We start from the raw sequence: 22,015 nt of genomic DNA, 5'->3' as shown, positions 1-22,015 counted from the left end.
AACAATTAAGGAAGGAATGATGACCTGCACAGTACAAGTTTTTGCTGGATATGTCCCAGATGAGTTTAATTAATAAAGTGGTGGCCTAATTAAACCACATTCCTTGCAACTGTCTAACTTAACTGATGTGCCCAGGACATTGGGAGCTGGATCAGGAACTAACCCATAAGGTGATTCTTACAACAGAAGGGAAGAGGGCAATGTCTGCAGGGACATATCTACTCTTCCTACTCTATTTTCTTCTCTTCCTGCTCCACTTCCCAACAAAAATTTGAATGACAAAATTATCTAGGATAGACAAGACTAAACTGTGAGGAACTACAGAAGAATGTAGCTACACTTGCCAACTGGGCAATATGATAGAAGATAACTTTTAATGCATGTAAGTGTAACCCACACATCTCCTGGGTGTGGTGTTCTGTCCCATCTAGTGGCGCTGAGACCACTTAGAGAGAGAGATAAAATGAGTCTGCTCTACAGCCTTAGCTAAGAGCAAGCTGGCTTTTAGTTCATGTGGTACAGGCTCATGCACTAAGCTCCAGAGGTCCCCGGTTCGATCCTGCCCGCTGATGACCAGGGTTTGATGGTGTTACTTAAGCACAAGATGATGCATGCTGCAAGAAAAATATAATTAATCATATTATAATTCAGCTATAATCTCTCAAGAAAACTATCTTGGCATCACTGTAGTGAAAAAACTTGCTGAACATGCAGCAGTTGTCAAAAAAAGCAAACGGGCTGGATCTAAGGATTTTAATGTCTGCAATTAGAGCGTTTTTTGACTAGCTCCTTGATTTTTTTTTTTTAGAAATCTCCTTTTCTAAAAGCTTAGTGCCACAGTGCTAATTTTCAGTATGATTCTTACCCCAAAGATACTGACCTTAATTATATTGGTGTCACTATTACTTAGTAGCTCCACTATAATTGCTTCTTGAACTAACTCCTGCATCTCATTTACTGTAGAGCTAAGAATAGACCCTCCTCATGAGCTTTAGAACTAGCTATTCCAAGAAGCAACAATCTTCAATGACATAAAATTGGTACTTCTAAGTCTTGTCCCATTTGATATATGTTTGTGTTAGCACTTGAAGTTCCCTAATGAAATTAAAAGGCAATAAATTTAAAACTGATAACAGAAAATTTAAAAAAAGGGAAAAAACCCCAAACCCACAACATAATACTTAAACATTCAAAAACCAGAAAGTACATGGATTTTTTTTTCAAAAATTAGATAAGAAACATTTTATAAATGGACATACATTTTCATGATTCTGCCTGGGTTTAGGAAAAAACTTTCCTTTATGGGAAATGTTGTTCCCTAATTATCCATTATAGGGCATTTACATGGTCTGACACTTGCCTTTATCAGAGACAGGGCACTGGACTAGAATAACCATTGATCTCATGTGTGGCAGTTCCTAAGCTCATACATTAACTGTTTCCTTTTTCAGCCCTTTTCCCATTGAGTATTTTCCTCCTGCTACAACTAATATATAACTACGATGTGTAAATTCCTACTGTGTGTAACTCACACCAGTAATATGAGCCACCAAGTGAGAAGGAGATCTAACAGGGAAGAAACCAACTGTCAATGAATGGAAGGTCACAAGGGTATAGTGGCAAGGAAAACAGTAGCGAAAGGGACCCAGAGGAGAAAGAAAGAGTCCAACCATATTCTCTGAACTTTCAGTTAATTTTTAGTTTTTCTGCTCAAACTCTCTCTCCACTCTCAGCCTTGCTAGTGGGAGCTTTCAACACATATTTCAAGCATTCATTCAATTATATTTTAGCTTCGCAGATCCCCTTTGAAGGAAATCCAAACCATTGTGTGGTGGGGAGCGGGGTGGGAGCAACATTTAAGGTTTTAAAGGCTTACCAGACTTAGGTGCTACATTTCTAGGTATTGCTTTTCAACAGTACCATTCTACCATCAGGTTTGTTATTACTCTAGGTGTCATCAACCTGTCAGCACAAGAGCAGGTGTGAAGTATTGGTCCCTACCACATCTAATGCCATTGAAGCTGATGGAAGTTCTATGCATGCAAGGAGTGTCCTGTCAGGCCTACATTATTTCTCAGGGAATTCTGGAGATAAACATTCCCACAATTCACCTGTTATTACAGCAAAGAGAGCAACATAACATTGCTAAATGCATTAAAAAAAAAAGTTCAGAAAACAAAGAGCTGCCATGAGAGACAGCACTTGGGAAGCATTTTAAAACCTTGCAATCCTTGGAATGTAGAAGTACCTGTATCAAATAATGAAATAAACCCCAAACCAAAAACATCCTGAAATGAGTAGATGGGTGTTCCATATCCAATTGTACTCATCCTAAATTCCCCTGCCAGTAATTACGTTAGTGTGCAGAAACCATTTGTCCTTTTATTATACATCAAGTACTGTTATTGCATCACAGAGCAAATTTCAATTTCACATAGCAGAACTTACTCTAAATTCTCATATCAATCTAAATCAATCACAACATAATCCAGCTAGGATGATAATCCAACATTTTGGTCTATCTGGCCTTTACCAGGGATCAATAGCAAAATGCACTTGTAAAACTCTTTTCTACAGCCTTCGGCCATCTAAGGAGTCCAAAGGAAAGCAGCCCTTAAATGTGAATGCCTCCTGGTAATCACATTTTATCACCATTTTGCCTGAAAACATAAAAAAACAGTGAAAACATACATAAAATATAGTTTATAATATTTGGAAGGGACACACTGTAATAATCTAGAAGACTCTAAACATGCACTACTCCAAGCAACATCATTTTCAGAGGCTCCACCTAAATCATCTGAAACTGAGTAATTTTCAGTGCAAATTAATTGTTTTTGACAGATGTCAGATACCCAGTCTGAATCTGTTAGGGTTCACCTACATATAAGCATTATTAGCCCAGCTAGTAGCTACAGTACTGGGCTTAGAATCTGTTGTTTCATAATTTGCCAAATGGATAGCACAAGTAAGTGGACACGCTCCAAGCTCTGAAGGCGAACTTGTACATGGATTCTAAAGTGTTTCTCTACAAGCAGGCACTGTGGTGATGGAAGAGGAAGATTCCTGCTAAATCCTCTAGTGCTATTGATTTTGGGAAACTAGCGTACCACTTTTTTTTTTTTTTTTTTAAAGAGATAAGCACTTAATATGGGAACCAGACTTTGAACTAGGCCCAAAGGAAATATTGACCAAAAGAGCATAATAATGGGCACTAAGGCTGCAGCTGTTCATTCACAGGCACACAGTTCAGGAAAGCAAATTGATCTTGTTGCAGTATTGCTGTTGCCATTTTTGATGGGTCTGGCTTTACTACTTAGCTTCTGCTTCTACAAGAACCCGTATGAGAAGATATGAAGGCCAGACACAGCTCTGACCATGTGCCAGTAACATGATGCTGTTCTTACCCTGCAATGGTTTCAGAGTAGCAGCCGTGTTAGTCTGTATTCTCAAAAAGAAAAGGAGTACTTGTGGCACCTTAGAGACTAACAAATTTATTAGAGCATAAGCTTTCGTGAGCTACAGCTCACTTCATCGGATGCATTTGGTGGAAAAAACAGAGGAGAGATTTATATACACACACACAGAGAACATGAAACAATGGGAAAAGGAGTACTTGTGGCACCTTAGAGACTAACAAATTTATTAGAGCATAAGCTTTCGTGAGCTACAGCTCACTTCATCGGATGCATTTGGTGGAAAAAACAGAGTAGAGATTTATATACACACACACAGAGAACATGAAACAATGGGTTTATCATACACACTGTAAGGAGAGTGATCACTTAAGATAAGCCATCACCAACAGCAGGGGGGGGAAGGAGGAAAACCTTTCATGGTGACAAGCAGGTAGGCTAATTCCAGCAGTTAACAAGAATATCAGAGGAACAGTGGGGGGTGGGGTGGGAGGGAGAAATACCATGGGGAAATAGTTTTACTTTGTGTAATGACTCATCCATTCCCAGTCTCTATTCAAGCCTAAGTTAATTGTATCCAGTTTGCAAATTAATTCCAATTCAGCAGTCTCTCGTTGGAGTCTGTTTTTGAAGCTTTTTTGTTGAAGTATAGCCACTCTTAGGTCTGTGATCGAGTGACCAGAGAGATTGAAGTGTTCTCCAACTGGTTTTTGAATGTTATAATTCTTGACGTCTGATTTGTGTCCATTCATTCTTTTACGTAGAGACTGTCCAGTTTGGCCAATGTACATGGCAGAGGGGCATTGCTGGCACATGATGGCATATATCACATTGGTAGATGCGCAGGTGAAGGAGCCTCTGATAGTGTGGCTGATGTGATTAGGCCCTATGATGGTATCCCCTGAATAGATATGTGGACAGAGTTGGCAACGGGCTTTGTTGCAAGGATAGGTTCCTGGGTTAGTGGTTCTGTTGTGTGGTGTGTGGTTGCTGGTGAGTATTTGCTTCAGATTGGGGGGCTGTCTGTAAGCAAGGACTGGTCTATCTCCCAAGATCTGAGAGAGCGATGGCTCGTCCTTCAGGATAGGTTGTAGATCCTTGATGATGCGTTGGAGGGGTTTTAGTTGGGGGCTGAAGGTGATGGCTAGTGGCGTTCTGTTGTTTTCTTTGTTGGGCCTGTCCTGTAGTAGGTGACTTCTGGGTACTCTTCTGGCTCTGTCAATCTGTTTCTTCACTTCAGCAGGTGGGTACTGTAGTTGTAGGAATGCATGATAGAGATCTTGTAGGTGTTTGTCTCTGTCTGAGGGGTTGGAGCAAATGCGGTTATATCGTAGCGCTTGGCTGTAGACAATGGATCGAGTGGTATGATCTGGATGAAAGCTAGAGGCATGTAGGTAGGAATAGCGGTCAGTAGGTTTCCGATATAGGGTGGTGTTTATGTGACCATCGCTTATTAGCACCGTAGTGTCCAGGAAGTGGATCTCTTGTGTGGACTGGTCCAGGCTGAGGTTGATGGTGGGATGGAAATTGTTGAAATCATGGTGGAATTCCTCAAGAGCTTCTTTTCCATGGGTCCAGATGATGAAGATGTCATCAATGTAGCGCAAGTAGAGTAGGGGCATTAGGGAACGAGAGCTGAGGAAGCGTTGTTCTAAGTCAGCCATAAAAATGTTGGCATACTGTGGGGCCATGCGGGTACCCATCGCAGTGCCGCTGATTTGAAGGTATACATTGTCACCAAATGTGAAATAGTTATGGGTCAGGACAAAGTCACAAAGTTCTGCCACCAGGTTAGCCGTGACAGTATCGGGGATACTGTTCCTGACGGCTTGTAGTCCATCTTTGTGTGGAATATTGGTGTAGAGGGCTTCTACATCCATAGTGGCTAGGATGGTGTTTTTAGGAAGATCACCAATGGACTGTAGTTTCCTCAGGAAATCGGTGGTGTCTCGAAGATAGCTGGGAGTGCTGGTAACGAAGGGCCTGAGGAGGGAGTCTACATAGCCAGACAATCCTGCTGTCAGGGTGCCAATGCCTGAGATGATGGGGCGTCCAGGATTTCCAGGTTTATGGATCTTGGGTAGCAGATAGAATACCCCAGGTCCTGGCTCCAGGGGTGTGTCTGTGCGGATTTGTTCTTGTGCTTTTTCAGGGAGTTTCTTGAGCAAATGCTGTAGTTTCTTTTGGTAACTCTCACTGGGATCAGAGGGTAATGGCTTGTAGAAAGTGGTGTTGGAGAGCTGCCTAGTAGCCTCTTGTTCATACTCTGACCTATTCATGATGACGACAGCACCTCCTTTGTCAGCCTTTTTGATTATGATGTCAGAGTTGTTTCTGAGGCTGTGGATGGCACTGTGTTCTGCATGGCTGAGGTTATGGGGTAAGCGATGCTGCTTTTCCACAATTTCAGCTCGTGCACGTCGGCGGAAGCAGTCTATGTAGAAATCCAGGCTGCTGTTTCGACCTTCAGGAGGAGTCCATCTAGAATCCTTCTTTTTGTAGTGTTGGCAGGAAGGTCTCTGTGGGTTAATATGTTGGTCAGAGGTGTGTTGGAAATATTCCTTGAGTCTGAGACGTCGAAAATAGGATTCTAGGTCACCACAGAACTGTATCATGTTCGTGGGGGTGGAGGGGCAAAAGGAGAGGCCCCGAGATAGGACAGATTCTTCCGCTGGGCTAAGAGTATAGTTGGATAGATTAACAATATTGCTGGGTGGGTTACGGGAACCATTGTTGTGGCCCCTTGTGGCATATAGTAGTTTAGATAGCTTAGTGTCCTTTTTCTTTTGTAGAGAATCAAAGTGTGTTTTGTAAATGGCTTGTCTAGTTTTTGTAAAGTCCAGCCACGAGGAAGTTTGTGTGGAAGGTTGGTTCTTTATGAGAGTATCCAGTTTTGAGAGCTCATTCTTAATCTTTCCCTGTTTGCTGTAGAGGATGTTGATCAGGTGGTTCCGCAGTTTCCTTGAGAGTGTGTGGCACAAGCTGTCAGCATAGTCTGTGTGGTATGTAGATTGTAATGGATTTTTTACCTTCAGTCCTTTCGGTATGATGTCCATCTGTTTGCATTTGGAGAGGAAGATGATGTCTGTCTGTATCTGTGCGAGTTTTTTCATGAAGTTGACAGATTTCCACTCTATACGGCTAAATTCAGTGCCTTGCATAATCACAGGTTTCAGAGTAGCAGCCGTGTTAGTCTGTATTCTCAAAAAGAAAAGGAGTACTTGTGGCACCTTAGAGACTAACAAATTTATTAGAGCATAAGCTTTCGTGAGCTACAGCTCACTTCATCGGATGCATTTGGTGGAAAAAACAGAGGAGAGATTTATATACACACACACAGAGAACATGAAACAATGGGAAAAGGAGTACTTGTGGCGCCTTAGAGACTAACAAATTTATTAGAGCATAAGCTTTCGTGAGCTACAGCTCACTTCATCGGATGCATTTGGTGGAAAAAACAGAGTAGAGATTTATATACACACACACAGAGAACATGAAACAATGGGTTTATCATACACACTGTAAGGAGAGTGATCACTTAAGATAAGCCATCACCAACAGCAGGGGGGGGAAGGAGGAAAACCTTTCATGGTGACAAGCAGGTAGGCTAATTCCAGCAGTTAACAAGAATATCAGAGGAACAGTGGGGGGTGGGGTGGGAGGGAGAAATACCATGGGGAAATAGTTTTACTTTGTGTAATGACTCATCCATTCCCAGTCTCTATTCAAGCCTAAGTTAATTGTATCCAGTTTGCAAATTAATTCCAATTCAGCAGTCTCTCGTTGGAGTCTGTTTTTGAAGCTTTTTTGTTGAAGTATAGCCACTCTTAGGTCTGTGATCGAGTGACCAGAGAGATTGAAGTGTTCTCCAACTGGTTTTTGAATGTTATAATTCTTGACGTCTGATTTGTGTCCATTCATTCTTTTACGTAGAGACTGTCCAGTTTGAAGGAACCTGGCACTTTCCAATTAGACCCTCATTTGTAAATACTTGTGAACCTGTCAAATACTTCACAAGTTAAAGTAGGAACCACTTTTTTTTTGGAGGGGGGAGAAGAGAGGGAGAATGTTGGGAAGAGAAGGGCCATGAATTATATTTTACATTGTTTTCATTTTAAATAATCCTTAGGTAATTTAGGTTAAGCACTTCTCATTTTGTCCTTCGGCCCACAGCTGAATGGCTGAAATACTGAACTTCTGCTAGGTATTGATGGATGGATGAAGTGACTTTCTACTAAAATTAGAACACTTGGCCTTGTTTTCACAAAGAATTAAGAACAATTTCCTCTTCTTCCCCCTACCCCTTTTCTTTGTGTTCAGCTACTGAACATTTTTGCTTGCTTGACAAGTTTTTAATCATGACCTTCATTTTCTGGGAGTGGGGAGAGAAGTTTTAGTTCCATTTTTTGGGGGGGAAGGAAACTGCATTTAATGCAATTTACAAGGGATAAGGTTTGATCATACAACTTACGACACTAGGTTCTGCAGAGAGACAGAGAGGGAGAGAGAGAGGGCTGGTGGGCAGGAATGGACAAGACCAGAGGAAGGACCACGGGGATGGACATTCTGTTCTCCTTCCCACTGTCCCTATAGACATTAGGTGTAGCCATAGCCATGGCCACAGGCACGCATCATTAGAAAAGTTCCAATTAAGCCAGGCTGGCAAGGAAATGGGGAGTAAGCAGGGAAGGGGAACCAATCAGAAACCAAAGGCAATGCTGAGGCAAGGGTCCCTGGACAGAATCCTTGAGGATTTGCCAGGTTTGGAAGTGAACTTTGAAGTCTGACAGCCCCCCCAACAGAACAATTGCACTTGCACAAAAAATCTAATTTGAATAATGTTTTGGACTCAGTGCACCAATGTGTACTTTAGAAAATACATTTATCCCTTCTTTCCCTTCCCACTACTGAAATTCTTATTCAGCCACTAGAATAAAACTTTTGCTAAGATTTTGAAGGTCGCTTCTTGGTCAATCTCCTTTGAGAAGGATATATTCAATGCTAAAGTTTTCTTTAAATATCTTCTAAACCTGCAATGAAATGTGTAGGAGGGGGTGAGAAGGAAGGAAGGGAACTTCTTTATCATAACTACTGTATTTTGGTGACAATGACTGTCTGATATTGTGGGCCTCTTTTTCCTGTCGTAAGTTGTATGATCAAACCTTATCCCTTGTAAATTGCATTAAATGCAGTTTCCTTCCCCCCCAAAAAATGGAACTAAAACTTCTCTCCCCACTCCCAGAAAATGAAGGTCATGATTAAAAACTTGTCAAGCAAGCAAAAATGTTCAGTAGCTGAACACAAAGAAAAGGGGTAGGGGGAAGAAGAGGAAATTGTTCTTAATTCTTTGTGAAAACAAGGCCAAGTGTTCTAATTTTAGTAGAAAGTCACTTCATCCATCCATCAATACCTAGCAGAAGTTCAGTATTTCAGCCATTCAGCTGTGGGCCGAAGGACAAAATGAGAAGTGCTTAACCTAAATTACCTAAGGATTATTTAAAATGAAAACAATGTAAAATATAATTCATGGCCCTTCTCTTCCCAACATTCTCCCTCTCTTCTCCCCCCTCCAAAAAAAAAGTGGTTCCTACTTTAACTTGTGAAGTATTTGACAGGTTCACAAGTATTTACAAATGAGGGTCTAATTGGAAAGTGCCAGGTTCCTTTTTATTGCACTTTATCAATATTGTTAAGGGAGTGATGTAATTGTTTGGGGTATGGCAAAGACATTCCATGTCACTTCAGTGTTAATACCAGGCTGGAGCCTTCCTTGTCTGCCTGCGTAAGCTAGATAAACACAGACCTGTGTGCTTTCTTCTCATCTCAGGATACTTACTCAGAGAGACCTTGGAACATATGCCTATTGTGTGCTAAACATTTCACTTTTCATTTTATCCATGTGCCAGAAATCCATTCCTTGGATAAACACTTTACATACTGACACTCTTAAAGTCACTAAACACGATAAATAAAGAGAGAATACATCATTTCAGAACTGATTAAACATTTTCTCACTTGTGACAAATGAACAGCTATACACTGTATGGAGTCTCTGGAGCAGACATTCCATTTTCTTTGTCTTTATTTTGTGTGGAAGATTAACTTTCCATTTCAGCTCATCTATTGCACAACTCAGCTTCTCTAAAATACACATTGTTGCACTGAGCCCAAAACATTATTCTAATTAGATTTTTTTTGCAAGTGCTTTTTACCTAGAGTTTCTATATTTTTATGGCACCTTAGAGACTAACAAATTTATTTGAGCATAAGCTTTCGTGATCTACAGCTCACTTTATCGGATTGCTGTAGCTCATGAAAGCTTATGCTCAAATACATTTGTTAGTCTCTAAGGTGCCACAAGTACTCCTTTTCTTTTTGAGAATACAGACTAACACGGCTGCTACTCTGAATCTTGTATTTTTATGGTAATGTACATTTTTAACATTTTATGCTATAGCTAAAAGGGGAGACTGTTTCTTGCTAGAAGTTAAAGAAATACTATCATGAGGTAGATTTTAAGTGTTTAAGTTGTATGTAGGCTAAAGTTAACCACTTCAAAAAGAAAAATCCAAGTACATTAATCACATTAATTTTGCTTCATCTAATCCATCACTTTTGCTTGTAGTACTTACTTCTCTATTCATCCAATACATTGCTGTTCTACCTATGATTAACAGAATGTAACTAATCTCTTATTTAGCATTCCTAAACTCTCGTCCTTTAAAAAAAGTTCAACATCCAAGCATTTTATTTAGAAGATATTTAAAGAAAACTTTAGCATTGAATATATCCTTCTCAAAGGAGATTGACCAAGAAGCGACCTTCAAAATCTTAGCAAAAGTTTTATTCTAGTGGCTGAATAAGAATTTCAGTAGTGGGAAGGGAAAGAAGGGATAAATGTATTTTCTAAAGTACACATTGGTGCACTGAGTCCAAAACATTATTCAAATTAGATTTTTTGTGCAAGTGCTTTTTATCTAGAGTTTCTGTACTTTTATGGAGATGTCCATTTTTAACATTCTATGCTTTAGCGAAAAGGAGAGTGTGTTTCTGGCTAGAAGTTAAAGAAATATTATCATGTAAATGTATTTTTCCATAGCTAGTGAGTGGACAGAGTAAGTTCTGTCTCTTAGTATTAAATCTTGGGGTCTTAACATAATTTTTGGAAAACAACATAAAGGTTGCTAAAAGTCCATATCATCCTTGCTAGACAAATGCATGATGTGCTTATAAGGCATAATTCCTTTCCCCACCAACCTACGTAGGATCTAGGTTCTGCAGAGAGACAGAGAGGGAGAGAGAGAGGGCTGGTGGGCAGGAATGGACAAGACCAGAGGAAGGACCACGGGGATGGACATTCTGTTCTCCTTCCCACTGTCCCTATAGACATTAGGTGTAGCCATAGCCATGGCCACAGGCACGCATCATTAGAAAAGTTCCAATTAAGCCAGGCTGGCAAGGAAATGGGGAGTAAGCAGGGAAGGGGAACCAATCAGAAACCAAAGGCAATGCTGAGGCAAGGGTCCCTGGACAGAATCCTTGAGGATTTGCCAGGTTTGGAAGTGAACTTTGAAGTCTGACAGCCCCCCCAACAGAACAATTAATTTACAGTAAAATACAGTAGGAGTGCTCAAAAATTTCCCTTGCTTACCCAGAGATTGGGTTTTACTATGGGATTTGGGTCACAGCTTTTAAGAATACTGAGCCTGCAGTTTAGCAATTATAAACCTCTAAATGATTTTAATAACGTCTTACATATAATTTACCAAGGCTTCAGATGAGCCCCAATCACAAAAGTATTTATGCTGCACTACTTAGCAATCCTATATTCTGCCAGTTGAATTTAAAGAGACAAGAGCAAATCAAAGATGACTATGTTATGCAGTTTTCTATTCACTGGTGTAACTTTGGCACTGTGACAATAATTAAATACAATTCTATGGAAAGCGAGGATGGTTTAACACCAAAAGAGACAACTCCTTGCACTTAATTACCAAAGACTATAAAAAGCATTTTAATCTACACACTTATATCTAGTAAGTTCCAACTGCATTCACTAGTACTGGGTAAAAATAAAATTCATTAATTATACACCACAAATAAAACCAGGTAAAGAAATGCATTTATCAGTCTGATCAGAATATAAATGGTTTGTTTACTTATTTTTCATTTTGGTCCTTTACTGTGACTGACAAAGTAATCTTTCCTGTCCTCACCTTTTACTCCATCATTTAAACAAACACTAAAAAACATGTACCCCCCCACACTTGGGCACGCACACACCACAAGTTGTGCAATACAGCAAAATTGGGGAATTTTCCCAATTTTGAAACTTTTACACTGCTCATATAGTTAATGAAATTTGTGGTTTCATCACAAAAGTCATTTGAAGAAAAATTTGAGTTCTTACAGATCAAATCACATTTAATTATACACATCCTTGATATTAAAAAAAAACTTAGTACAGCAGACATTTCATAAGTGAAGAACTGTGGTTCAAACAGTTCACTCATACGCCAATGTTGTCTTTTTTTTTTTTAAGACATAAAGATGGGTATATTTCCCATTATAATAGTCTTCTGTGCATGCTTGGGTCGTTTTGATTTTCTATTCTAAAGTTCAAAACAAAGCTGACATTAAATAAATATCACTTGTATTTTCTGAATGCATTTCTTTCGCTATCCAGAAAATTCTGTTAGTGTTGGCTTACAATACAGTACATTCTAATGAAAACACATCTTTCAAAGGAAAAAGTTTTATTGTGTTAGTTCATCTTACCTTTTATGTGCTTCTGTCAGTGACTTCTCTTCATTTTCTTGGTCAATTTTAGCTGTGCAACAGACAGGAAATGGATTAGCTACAAGAAGAATACTCCACAAATTTCTTTAGCGATAAATGTTTTTCATTGAAAATGTCTGTAAAGTATTTATTTTTTAATTTATAAGAATGAACATCAGGTTTTATTGACATGTATATCAATTCTAAATCAACCATGAATTAGAACACAGCCACATTTTAAAAGGAAAAAAAACCCCTCCAATTAACACAAATAAATGGGACCACCTCATGAAAAAGGCTTAAAGACGACCTTGGAATGCCCCCTGAAAATCAATACACTTGGGCTCTTATGGACCAAGAGGGAAAGAATATTTCAGGGAGAAATACTGAAAAATACCCTCCAACGAGGTCTCCCTAATATTTACATTTGGTGACTGTGAGTAAAAGCCCCATAGCTGATCTAAGTGTTGGAGTACAGCCTTAAGAAAGAGGCATCTCTAAGAAAGCCAGGATCCAAACCAGTAATGAACATGAGTGCATGCACAAACTCTACAATTAGTGCATTCTTAATGAGAGTCTCATTCCCGCAGTCAGAGACAGCTATCATTTTGCCAGCTATGGTGCTAACAAAGAGAATTCAAAACGCTGAGCCATATTTGCTATACATTTGTGAAGACTCTATTTTCCATTTTAAAATTCCTTTTGATTTTCATTTTATTCCAATTTATCTTATTTATGCAGGAGTCTTGATACATGAGGCACACAAAACCAAAACACATTTCAATTCAGAGATTTTACCAGTCTGAGGAACAACAGTAATGCATGCTACGTGGATGTGCAAGCTCAGATGAAATTGATTCCTGTGTATAGGCTAACGAAAAAAAACTTACTACTTATTTTAACAGGTAGTCCTTCAACCTGGAATCTGATTCCCCTCTTTGGTCCCTCAGAGCAAAAGTTTGCTGATTTGCAGAGTAATTTGCAAGGCCTATTTTGAGGGTGTAAGTGGATCTTAAGTGGTGTGGAGGCTTTCTGTTGTCATAGAATCATAGGACTGGAAGGGACCGTGAGAGGTAATCTAGTCCAGTCCCCTGGACTCATGTAAGCACTAAGTATTATCTAGACCATCACGGACAGGTGTTTGTCTAACCTGCTTTGAAAAATCTCCAATGATGGAGATTCCACAACATCCCTAGGCAATTTATTCCAGTGCTTAACCACCCTGACAGTGAGGGAGTTTTTCCTAATGTCCAACCTAAACCTCCCTTGCTGCAATTTAAGCCCATTGCTTCTTGTTCTATGCTCAGAGGTTAAGAACAACAATTTTTCTCTCTCCTCCTTGTAACAACTTTTTATGTACTTGAAAACTTATGTCCCCTCTCAGTCCTCTCTTCATCAAGGTTGAATTTCTATACAGGGTTGTAACATATGGCAAAAAAATCCAGAAATATTCTTACTTTTCATTCCGTTTTAGCATGTCAGTGCTGCCAACCATACTCATCAAATAATGCATTCTCAATATTATAAGTATATCACCTTTTGAAATACTAACTTCTACATTTAAAAAAGGATGCTACTGCATCCTGAAACCATTAGCAGTTGGAACAGTGGCCAGAAATGATCAGAGCAGAAAGTGAACTTCAATCTGGTAGTAAGAATAATCATTAATGATAAAGGCATCCGATGAGGTGAGCTGTAGATCACGAAAGCTTATGCTCAAATAAATTTGTTAGTCTCTAAGGTGCCACAAGTACTCCTTTTCTTTTTGCGAATACAGACTAACACGGCTGCTACTCTGAAACCTGTCACTAATGATAATTCTTTCATCCACTAGCTCAAAACACTTTACAGAGATGGGCTAGCACTACTGGGCTAGCACTACTATTTTACAGAGGGGGAGACTGTGGCAAGAGAGATGCAAAGTGATTTGCCCATGGTCACACATCCAGTTAGAGCCAGGATGTGAATCCATGCTCATGGCTCCCATTCCAGTATCAACCCACTCAGCTATATGCTTTTTAGCATAAAGATCATGGGGCTGACCCTGAAACCCTTGCTATTGGTGTAGTGCATACTACCATGAGTTGACATCAATGGGATTACATGTGGTAACATGCATTATTTCTAGCAATAGTTATCTGAAAGTTCAGGCCCTATTTCAAAGTTTAAAAAACAAACCAGAGCAAACTTAACCCGAGCTGGGTAAAATGTTCTCAAGGAAATTCAAGAGCATGTGAAGCCTGCCTGATCATGGGCTTCATTACTACCTTGAAACTCAGCCCAGATTCTTCTAAAGGTTTGTGTAGCTTCACAATGCTTTCAAGTGAACCCTGGGCTGACTTACAGGTTTACATGAGAGTCTTGCATGGCTTTGGATTTGAAACCAGGTGAAACTTGGCAGCTTAAACTGAGGTTCATTATAACAATATATGTATTTTTAACTTCAACCTAGTAACTCAAAGTGACAATCATTGTGAAACAATGTGGATGAAGACTGAACAAAATGGTTGCAAAGCACCCTATGAAGCAAATGCACCAATCTCTCACTTTAGGTTCACAAAGTATCCCTATATAGAACTGCTAAAAATAAAAATAATGTATAACTGAAACATTTAACTTGGGCTCCTCTAATCTGCTTAAAATCCACTGCACAAAACTTAGACTGGCTAATGTTTGACAAGCTCCGGTCAGTGGTTTTTAAATGCCTGTACAGTATCTGAAAGTCATAACTAAACAACATTCCCCACTATTTCCAAGATTACTTGGTTCTGACAAGATTGTTCAAACTGGCTGCAGAGTTTTTTCCCTTTTTTGCCCATTAGATGGTTTACACAAGCTTACAGGTCAATTGTTTACGATATAAAAATGGGGAAATTGTTCCGCAATTTACCGTTTGAGAGTGCTCAAGCATGAACAATATTAACCATAAAAATGTGCTTCAGGCTGAACAAGGCATGACTGAAAACATCTTCATGCTGGAGCACTTTAAAAAAAAATGTCGACAAGAAAAGTAGTTATCCTGAACATCCACAAAGAGGAAGGGGCGGGGGGGGGGGGGGGGAAGAAAAGGAAATAGCTTTTTTACTGAGATTTGTGCTTGTTAATATTTCATTTAGAAAAAGGACTACTATACATAGAACAGAACTTTGAGAAGTCCTTCAATGACACAAGGGCATAATCTGTATTTTTTGTTGAAAGTTATAAATATATACATACATGACAGTCAGAGCTACACAGCCAGATTCTCTCCTGTGTTAGACCACCACTGGGCACAGGAGGAAGACAGCGAGTTGCTGGGGGTGGGGGTGGGAGTCTGTTCCTCAAGGCTGGCCCATGCAACCCCAACCTCAGCTTCCATCCTAATGATACTTAAAGCAGGTGCTGGAGGCATAACTCACTTGAGAATCTGGCCCACAGTCTACCTACCCTCCTAAGTTTCTAGAGGTGGAATGCTTTAAACTGTTAAAGAAGAACACAAAAATGATTCTGCAGTAACATGAAGGTAAGCGACACACCTGTGAAAGCACGTTAACATCAAGATTAAAACAGACACCTTCATATGTTTTCTATTACCTAGCTCTCAGGTAGTCCTTTTCATCAATACATCTTAAATATCTTTACTACAAACAATTAGATGGATCTCATGTACTATGGGTGGTTTTTGCTGGTGATCTTCCCTATAATGAAAATATTACACGTGTTGTTGAGTCATCATCTTCCCTTCCCTCCAACAGTTTAACTAATCCTTGATGCCAACCTAATGATCAGTCTCAAAGTTGCAGCTCACTCCTCCTAAAGGATGCATCACCCCAGTAAATGATAATCCCTAAATTTTGATCTCATGGATCAGCGACAGAACTTATTTTTTATTTAGCTGCTTTCATACTTCTCAATATTTCACAGGGGTCTGCATGCACTTAACAGCTCACATAGCATTGTAAGTACAAATCTACTTTAAAATAGAAATATATTCAATGGTAATATTGGCAAGGCTTTGGGAACTATTCTGGCTTTTTTCATAACTGCTTGGGTATCAAAGAATCAAGGGCTAAAAAGTGACTTCTCATGGGACAAGCGAAATGAGGTGCCTAAACCTAATACATACTGTACGTTGACTTTATCTAATCTCCTTTTTAATATTTCCATATATGGTGCATCATGATTTCTCATGGCAGGGTATTCCATTGTTTAAACTCTTATCATCAGGATATGTTCCTTATATTTAATCTACATTTGTCCTACTTTAGTGTAAAGCCCTACATTTCCTGTAATACTTTATTTTTTGGTCATAATTCTAATACATTACTTTGGCCTTATATCATTTCACCACAAATATTTGTACACAAAGTATCATAGCCCCTTTCTATTCATTTCTTTCAACTACGGTATATATGCATTGTTAAACTTTTTTCCTGTCTGACCTTTCAGCTATTGTCTTTGCTGTTATTCTTTGTGTTTTCTTCGTTTTACTGTTCTATGTTTTATAATCAGGTGTACAAAATTGTACACAGTATTCCATAAATACTCAGTCTACTGGAATTACCAATATGTACGCATCACAAAATGGTATGTATCTTTATCCTACAGCTTTGCACTTTAAGTTCCTGCAAAGACTTAAATACATGCATAATTTTACACAAGAGTAGCCACATTGAAGTCAGATATTCCTATAAGGGAATTCAAAGCACTGAAAATAAAAAGAGATTAGGAGAAGCATATACAGGTTATCTAGAAAATGAAGATGTTTAGTAAAGAAATGTTATTTATGTTCCTGAAAATATAGTTTAAAAATATACAACATGAAATTGAGTATAGAAAATGCAAAGACTTAAGCATTCAAGGAAGCATTCATGAATAGTCCCTCTGAAAAGCTCAGACTCACGGATGGAAGCAGGGCTGGGGAATTTTGAGGGGAGACTGGGTGAGGAAAGTGGTCAGTGGAAGCATGTGACTAAAAGAACCAGGCAGAGGAAAAGACGGGCTAGTGAAGGAGAAATAGAGCTTAGGAATAGGTTTGCAGAGTTGGAAAATGAAGAAGGGGCTCAGCAGGTACTTGTTGAAGGTGGAAGGGTAAGGAAGAAGAGAAGAGAGGCTAGTCCTATAGGAAAAGCGGAAGAGTCAAGGGAGACTACACCAAATATGAGCCCCAGGATACAGGATGGGTTGAAGAGGATTATAAGGGAAAACAGGAATGGAAAGAACTTTCAGCCAGAGGGAACAGGGGAGAGACTGGAGAATAGCACCGTCTCCAGGAAAAGGCAGGTCTATGTGATCGGGGACTCTTTACTGAGAAGAATAGACAGGCCTGTAACTAGAGCTGATCCAGAGAATAGAAGGGTGTGCTGTCTTCCGGGTGCTAAGATACGGGATGTAGACATGAGGTTGAAAAGGATCCTAAAGGGAGCAGGAAAGAATCCCCTAATTATCCTTCATGTGGGAAAAAATGATACGGCTAGATTCTCGCTGAAAAGTATTAAGGGAGACTATGCTAGGCTGGGGAAGACGCTTAAGGAAATTGAGGCTCAGGTGATCTTTAGCGGGATCCTTCCTGTTCCTAGAGAAGGGCAACAAAGGTGTGACAAGATTATGACTGTCAACAGATGGCTTAGGCAGTGGTGCTATAAGGAGGGCTTTGGGATGTATGGCCACTGGGAGGCATTCACGGACAGAGGACAGTTCTCTCGGGATGGACTTCATCTGAGTAGGGAAGGAAATAGACTTCTAGGATCAAGGCTGGCACAACTGATAAAGAGAGCTTTAAACTAGGAATTAGGGGGAGATGTCCAGGAAATCTCCACGCCAGATTTAGCATTGAGAGGGAAGAAGCCGAAGTAAGAAAGGATACAGCCGTGGGTAGGAGAATGTACATAAGGAGCGAGGGCGGCGTGGATACTAGTCTAATAGGTTATACTGGCTGTAGAATGACTGTGTCTAATAGGGTACAAAATGTGAGCGAGGCCAAACAGCAAAAATTAAGATGTTTGTACACCAGTGCGAGGAGCCTAGGTAACAAAATGGAGGAACTAGAGCTACTGGTGCAGGAAGTGAAACCAGATATTATAGGGATAACAGAAACATGGTAGTCATGACTGGACTACAGGTATGGAAGGGTATGTGCTGTTTAGGAAAGACAGAAACAAAGGTAAAGGTGGTGGAGTAGCATTGTATATCAATGATGAGGTAGAATGTAAAGAAATAAGAAGCGATGCAATGGATAAGACAGAGTCCATCTGGGCAAAAATTACATTGGGGAAGAAAACTAGTAAAGCCTCTCCTACAATGGTGCTTGGGGTGTGCTATAGACCTCTGGGATCTAATTTAGATATGGATAGAGCCCTTTTTAATGTCTTTAATAAAATAAATACTAAAGGAAACTGCGTGATCATGGGAGACTTTAACTTCCCAGATATAGACTGGAGGACCGGTGCTAGTAATAATAGGGCTCAGATTTTCCTAGATGCGATAGCTGATGGATTCCTTTATCAAGTAGTTGCTGAACCGACTAGAGGAGATGCCATTTTAGATTTAATTTTGGTGAGTAGTGAGAACCTCATAGAAGAAATGGTTTAGGGGACAATCTTGACTCAAGTGATCATGAACTAATTCAGTTAAAACTAAATGGAAGGATTAACAAAAATAAATATGCAACTAGGGTTTTTGATTTCAAAAGGGCTGACTTTCAAAAATTAAGGAAATTAGTTAGGGAAGTGGATTGGACTGAAGAACTTATGGATCTAAAGGTAGAGGAGGCCTGGGATTACTTTAAATCAAAGCTGCAGAAGCTATCGGAAGCCTGTATCCCAAGAAAGGGGAAAAAATTCATAGGAAGGAGTTGTAGACCAAGCTGGATGAGCAAGCATCTTAGAGAGGTGATTAAGAAGAAGCAGAAAACATACAGGGAGTGGAAGATGGGAGGGATCAGCAAGGAAAGCTACCTAATTGAGGTCAGAACATGATAAAGTGAGACAGGCTAAAAGTCGAGTAGAGTTGGACCTTGCAAAGGGAATTAAAACCAATAGTAAAAGGTTCTATAGCCATATAAATAAGAAGAAAACTAAGAAAGAAGTGGGGACGCTTAACACTGAGGATGGAGTGGAGGTTAAAGATAATCTAGGCATGGCCCAATATCTAAACAAATACTTTGCCTCAGTCTTTAATAAGGCTAAAGAGGATCTTAGGGATAATGGTAGCATGACAAATGGGAATGAGGATATGGAGGTAGATATTACCATATCTAAGGTAGAAGTGAAACTGAAACAGCTTAATGGGACTAAATCGGGAGGCCCGGATAATCTTCATCCAAGAATATTAAAGGAATTGGCACCTGAAATTGCAAGCCCATTAGCAAGAATTTTTAATGAATCTGTAAACTCAGGAGTAGTACCGAATGATTGGAGAATTGCTAATATAGTTCCTATTTTTAAGAAAGGGAAAAAAGGTGATCCGGGTAACTACAGGCCAGTTAGTTTGACATCTGTAGTATGCAAGGTCCTGGAAAAATTTTTGAAGGAGAAATTAGTTAAGGACATTGAAGTCAATGGTAAATGGGACAAAATACAACATGGTTTTACAAAAGGTAGATTGTGCCAAACCAACCTAATCTCCTTTTTTGAAAAAGTAACAGATTTTTTAGATAAAGGAAATGCAGTGGATCTAATTTACCTAGATTTCAGTAAGGCGTTTAATACCGTGCCACATGGGGAATTATTAGTTAAATTGGAGAAGATGGGGATCAATGTGAACATCAAAAGGTGGATAAGGAATTGGTTAAAGGGGAGACTGCAACGGGTCCTACTGAAAGGAGAACTGTCAGGTTGGAGGGAGGTCACCAGTGGAGTTCCTCAGGGAATGGTTTTGGGACCAATCTTATTTAATCTTTTTATTACTGACCTTGGCACAAAAAGTGGGAGTGTGCTAATAAAGTTTGCAGATGATACAAAGCTGGGAGGTATTGCCAATTTGGAGAAGGATCAGGATATTATACAGGAGGATCTGGATGACCTTGTAAACTGGAGTAATAGTAATAGGATGAAATTTAATAGTGAGAAGTGTAAGGTTATGCATTTAGGGATTAATAACAAGAATTTAGTTATAAGTTGGGGACGCATCAATTAGAAGTAACAGAAGAGGAGAAGGACCTTGGAGTATTGGTTGATCATAGGATGACTATGAGCTGCCAATGTGATATGGCTGTGAAAAAAGCTAACGCGGTTTTGGGATGCATCAGGAGAGGCATTTCCAGTAGGGATAAGGAGGTTTTAGTACCATTATACAAGGCACTGGTGAGACCTCACCTAGAATACTGTGTGCAGTTCTGGTCTTCCATGTTTAAAAAGGATGAATTCAAACTGGAGCAGGTACAGAGAAGGGCTACTAGGATGATCCGAGGAATGGAAAACTTGTCTTATGAAAGGAGACTTAAGGAGCTTGGCTTGTTTAGCCTAACTAAAAGAAGGTTGAGGGGAGATATGATTGCTCTCTATAAATATATCAGAGGGATAAATACAGGAGAGGGAGAGGAATTATTTCAGCTCAGTACCAATGTGGACACAAGAACAAATGGGTATAAACTGGCCATCAGGAAGTTTAGACTTGAAATTAGACGAAGGTTTCTAACCATCAGAGGAGTGAAGTTTTGGAATAGCCTTCCAAGGGAAGCACTGGGGGCAAAAGATCGATCTGGTTTTAAGATTCTACTTGATAAGTTTATGGAGGAGATGGTATGATGGGACAATGGGATTTTGGTAAGTAATTGATCTTTAAATATTCAGGGTAAATAGGACTAATCCCCTGAGATGGGATATTAGATGGATGGGATCTGAGTTACCCAGGAAAGAATTTTCTGTAGTATCTGGCTGGTGAATCTTGCCCATATGCTCAGGGTTTAGCTGACTGCCATATTTGGGGTCGGGAAGGAATTTTCCTCCAGGGCAGATTGGAGAGGCCCTGGAGGTTTTTCGCCTTCCTCTGTAGCATGGGGCATGGTTGACTTGAGGGAGGCTTCTCTGCTCCTTGAAGTCTTTAAACCATGATTTAAGGAATTCAATAGCTCAGACATAGGTGAGGTTTTTCATAGGAGTTGGTGGGTGAGATTCTGTGGCCTGCGCTGTGCAGGAGGTCGAACTAGATGATCAGAATGGTCCCTTCTGACCTTAGTATCTATGAATCTATGACTGATGGTATATCATGCTCCAGTCATACATTGCTCAAGTCCTGGCATGACTGGGGCTATTTAATACAGAAAACAAAACAAAACAAAAAACCCTACCAAATCCTTTTTTTTTTTTTCATTTCCATGCACCTAACATTCTCCCAGATTGTTCTCCCCCAACCAGATGTCTTTGATTTTTCTATATTAAACTTCATTTAAAAATATTTGTAGGAAAGTAAATGGTATTTTTTTTGCTAGCCTACTTCATCTTCTAAGCATTCTCCACATTGCTCCATTTTCTGTGTGTGCAACTCCTTCAAATTCTCTTATCTACAAATCTGGCCCTTTCATCACTTATCTGAGTTTTCAGATCAGTTATAAAGATATTTAACAATACCAGCCCTAGAGTTAACTCTGCCATATAGACCACGAGTTGAACATAATTCTCTTTCAACCCTCAAAGATTATTCTGTTTCTCTACCACTGTAGCCTTATTTTGGAGGTTGAATTTGTAGACATGAGTTGGGACTGACTGTGAAAAGGCCTAAATTTACTATGCTTGGACAAACCAGTGCTGCATCTCCTGTTGCAAGGGTGGGTTTTATTAGGATCTATAAAGTTTATTCACCCTTGATACTAAGACCGAGTAAGCAGTGGAACTGATAAAAAA

General features: G+C 39.6%; 1 protein-coding gene across 5 annotated transcripts in view; it reads right to left on the bottom strand.

Annotated features, from left to right (window-relative positions):
- FMN2 (formin 2) overlaps window positions 1-22,015 on the bottom strand; it is a 277,143-nt gene that overhangs the window by 38,779 nt on the left and 216,349 nt on the right. For all 5 annotated transcript variants that reach the window (XM_043511421.1, XM_043511423.1, XM_043511422.1 and 2 more), the window contains one exon: window positions 12,195-12,246. In XM_043511421.1, coding sequence (XP_043367356.1) covers window positions 12,195-12,246 — 52 coding nt within the window. The remainder of the gene's footprint in view (window positions 1-12,194; window positions 12,247-22,015) is intronic.

This window comes from Dermochelys coriacea, chromosome 3, assembly GCF_009764565.3.
Source record: "Dermochelys coriacea isolate rDerCor1 chromosome 3, rDerCor1.pri.v4, whole genome shotgun sequence".
Taxonomy (NCBI): Eukaryota; Metazoa; Chordata; order Testudines; family Dermochelyidae; genus Dermochelys; species Dermochelys coriacea.
This window is presented reverse-complemented; position numbering and strand designations above follow the sequence as displayed.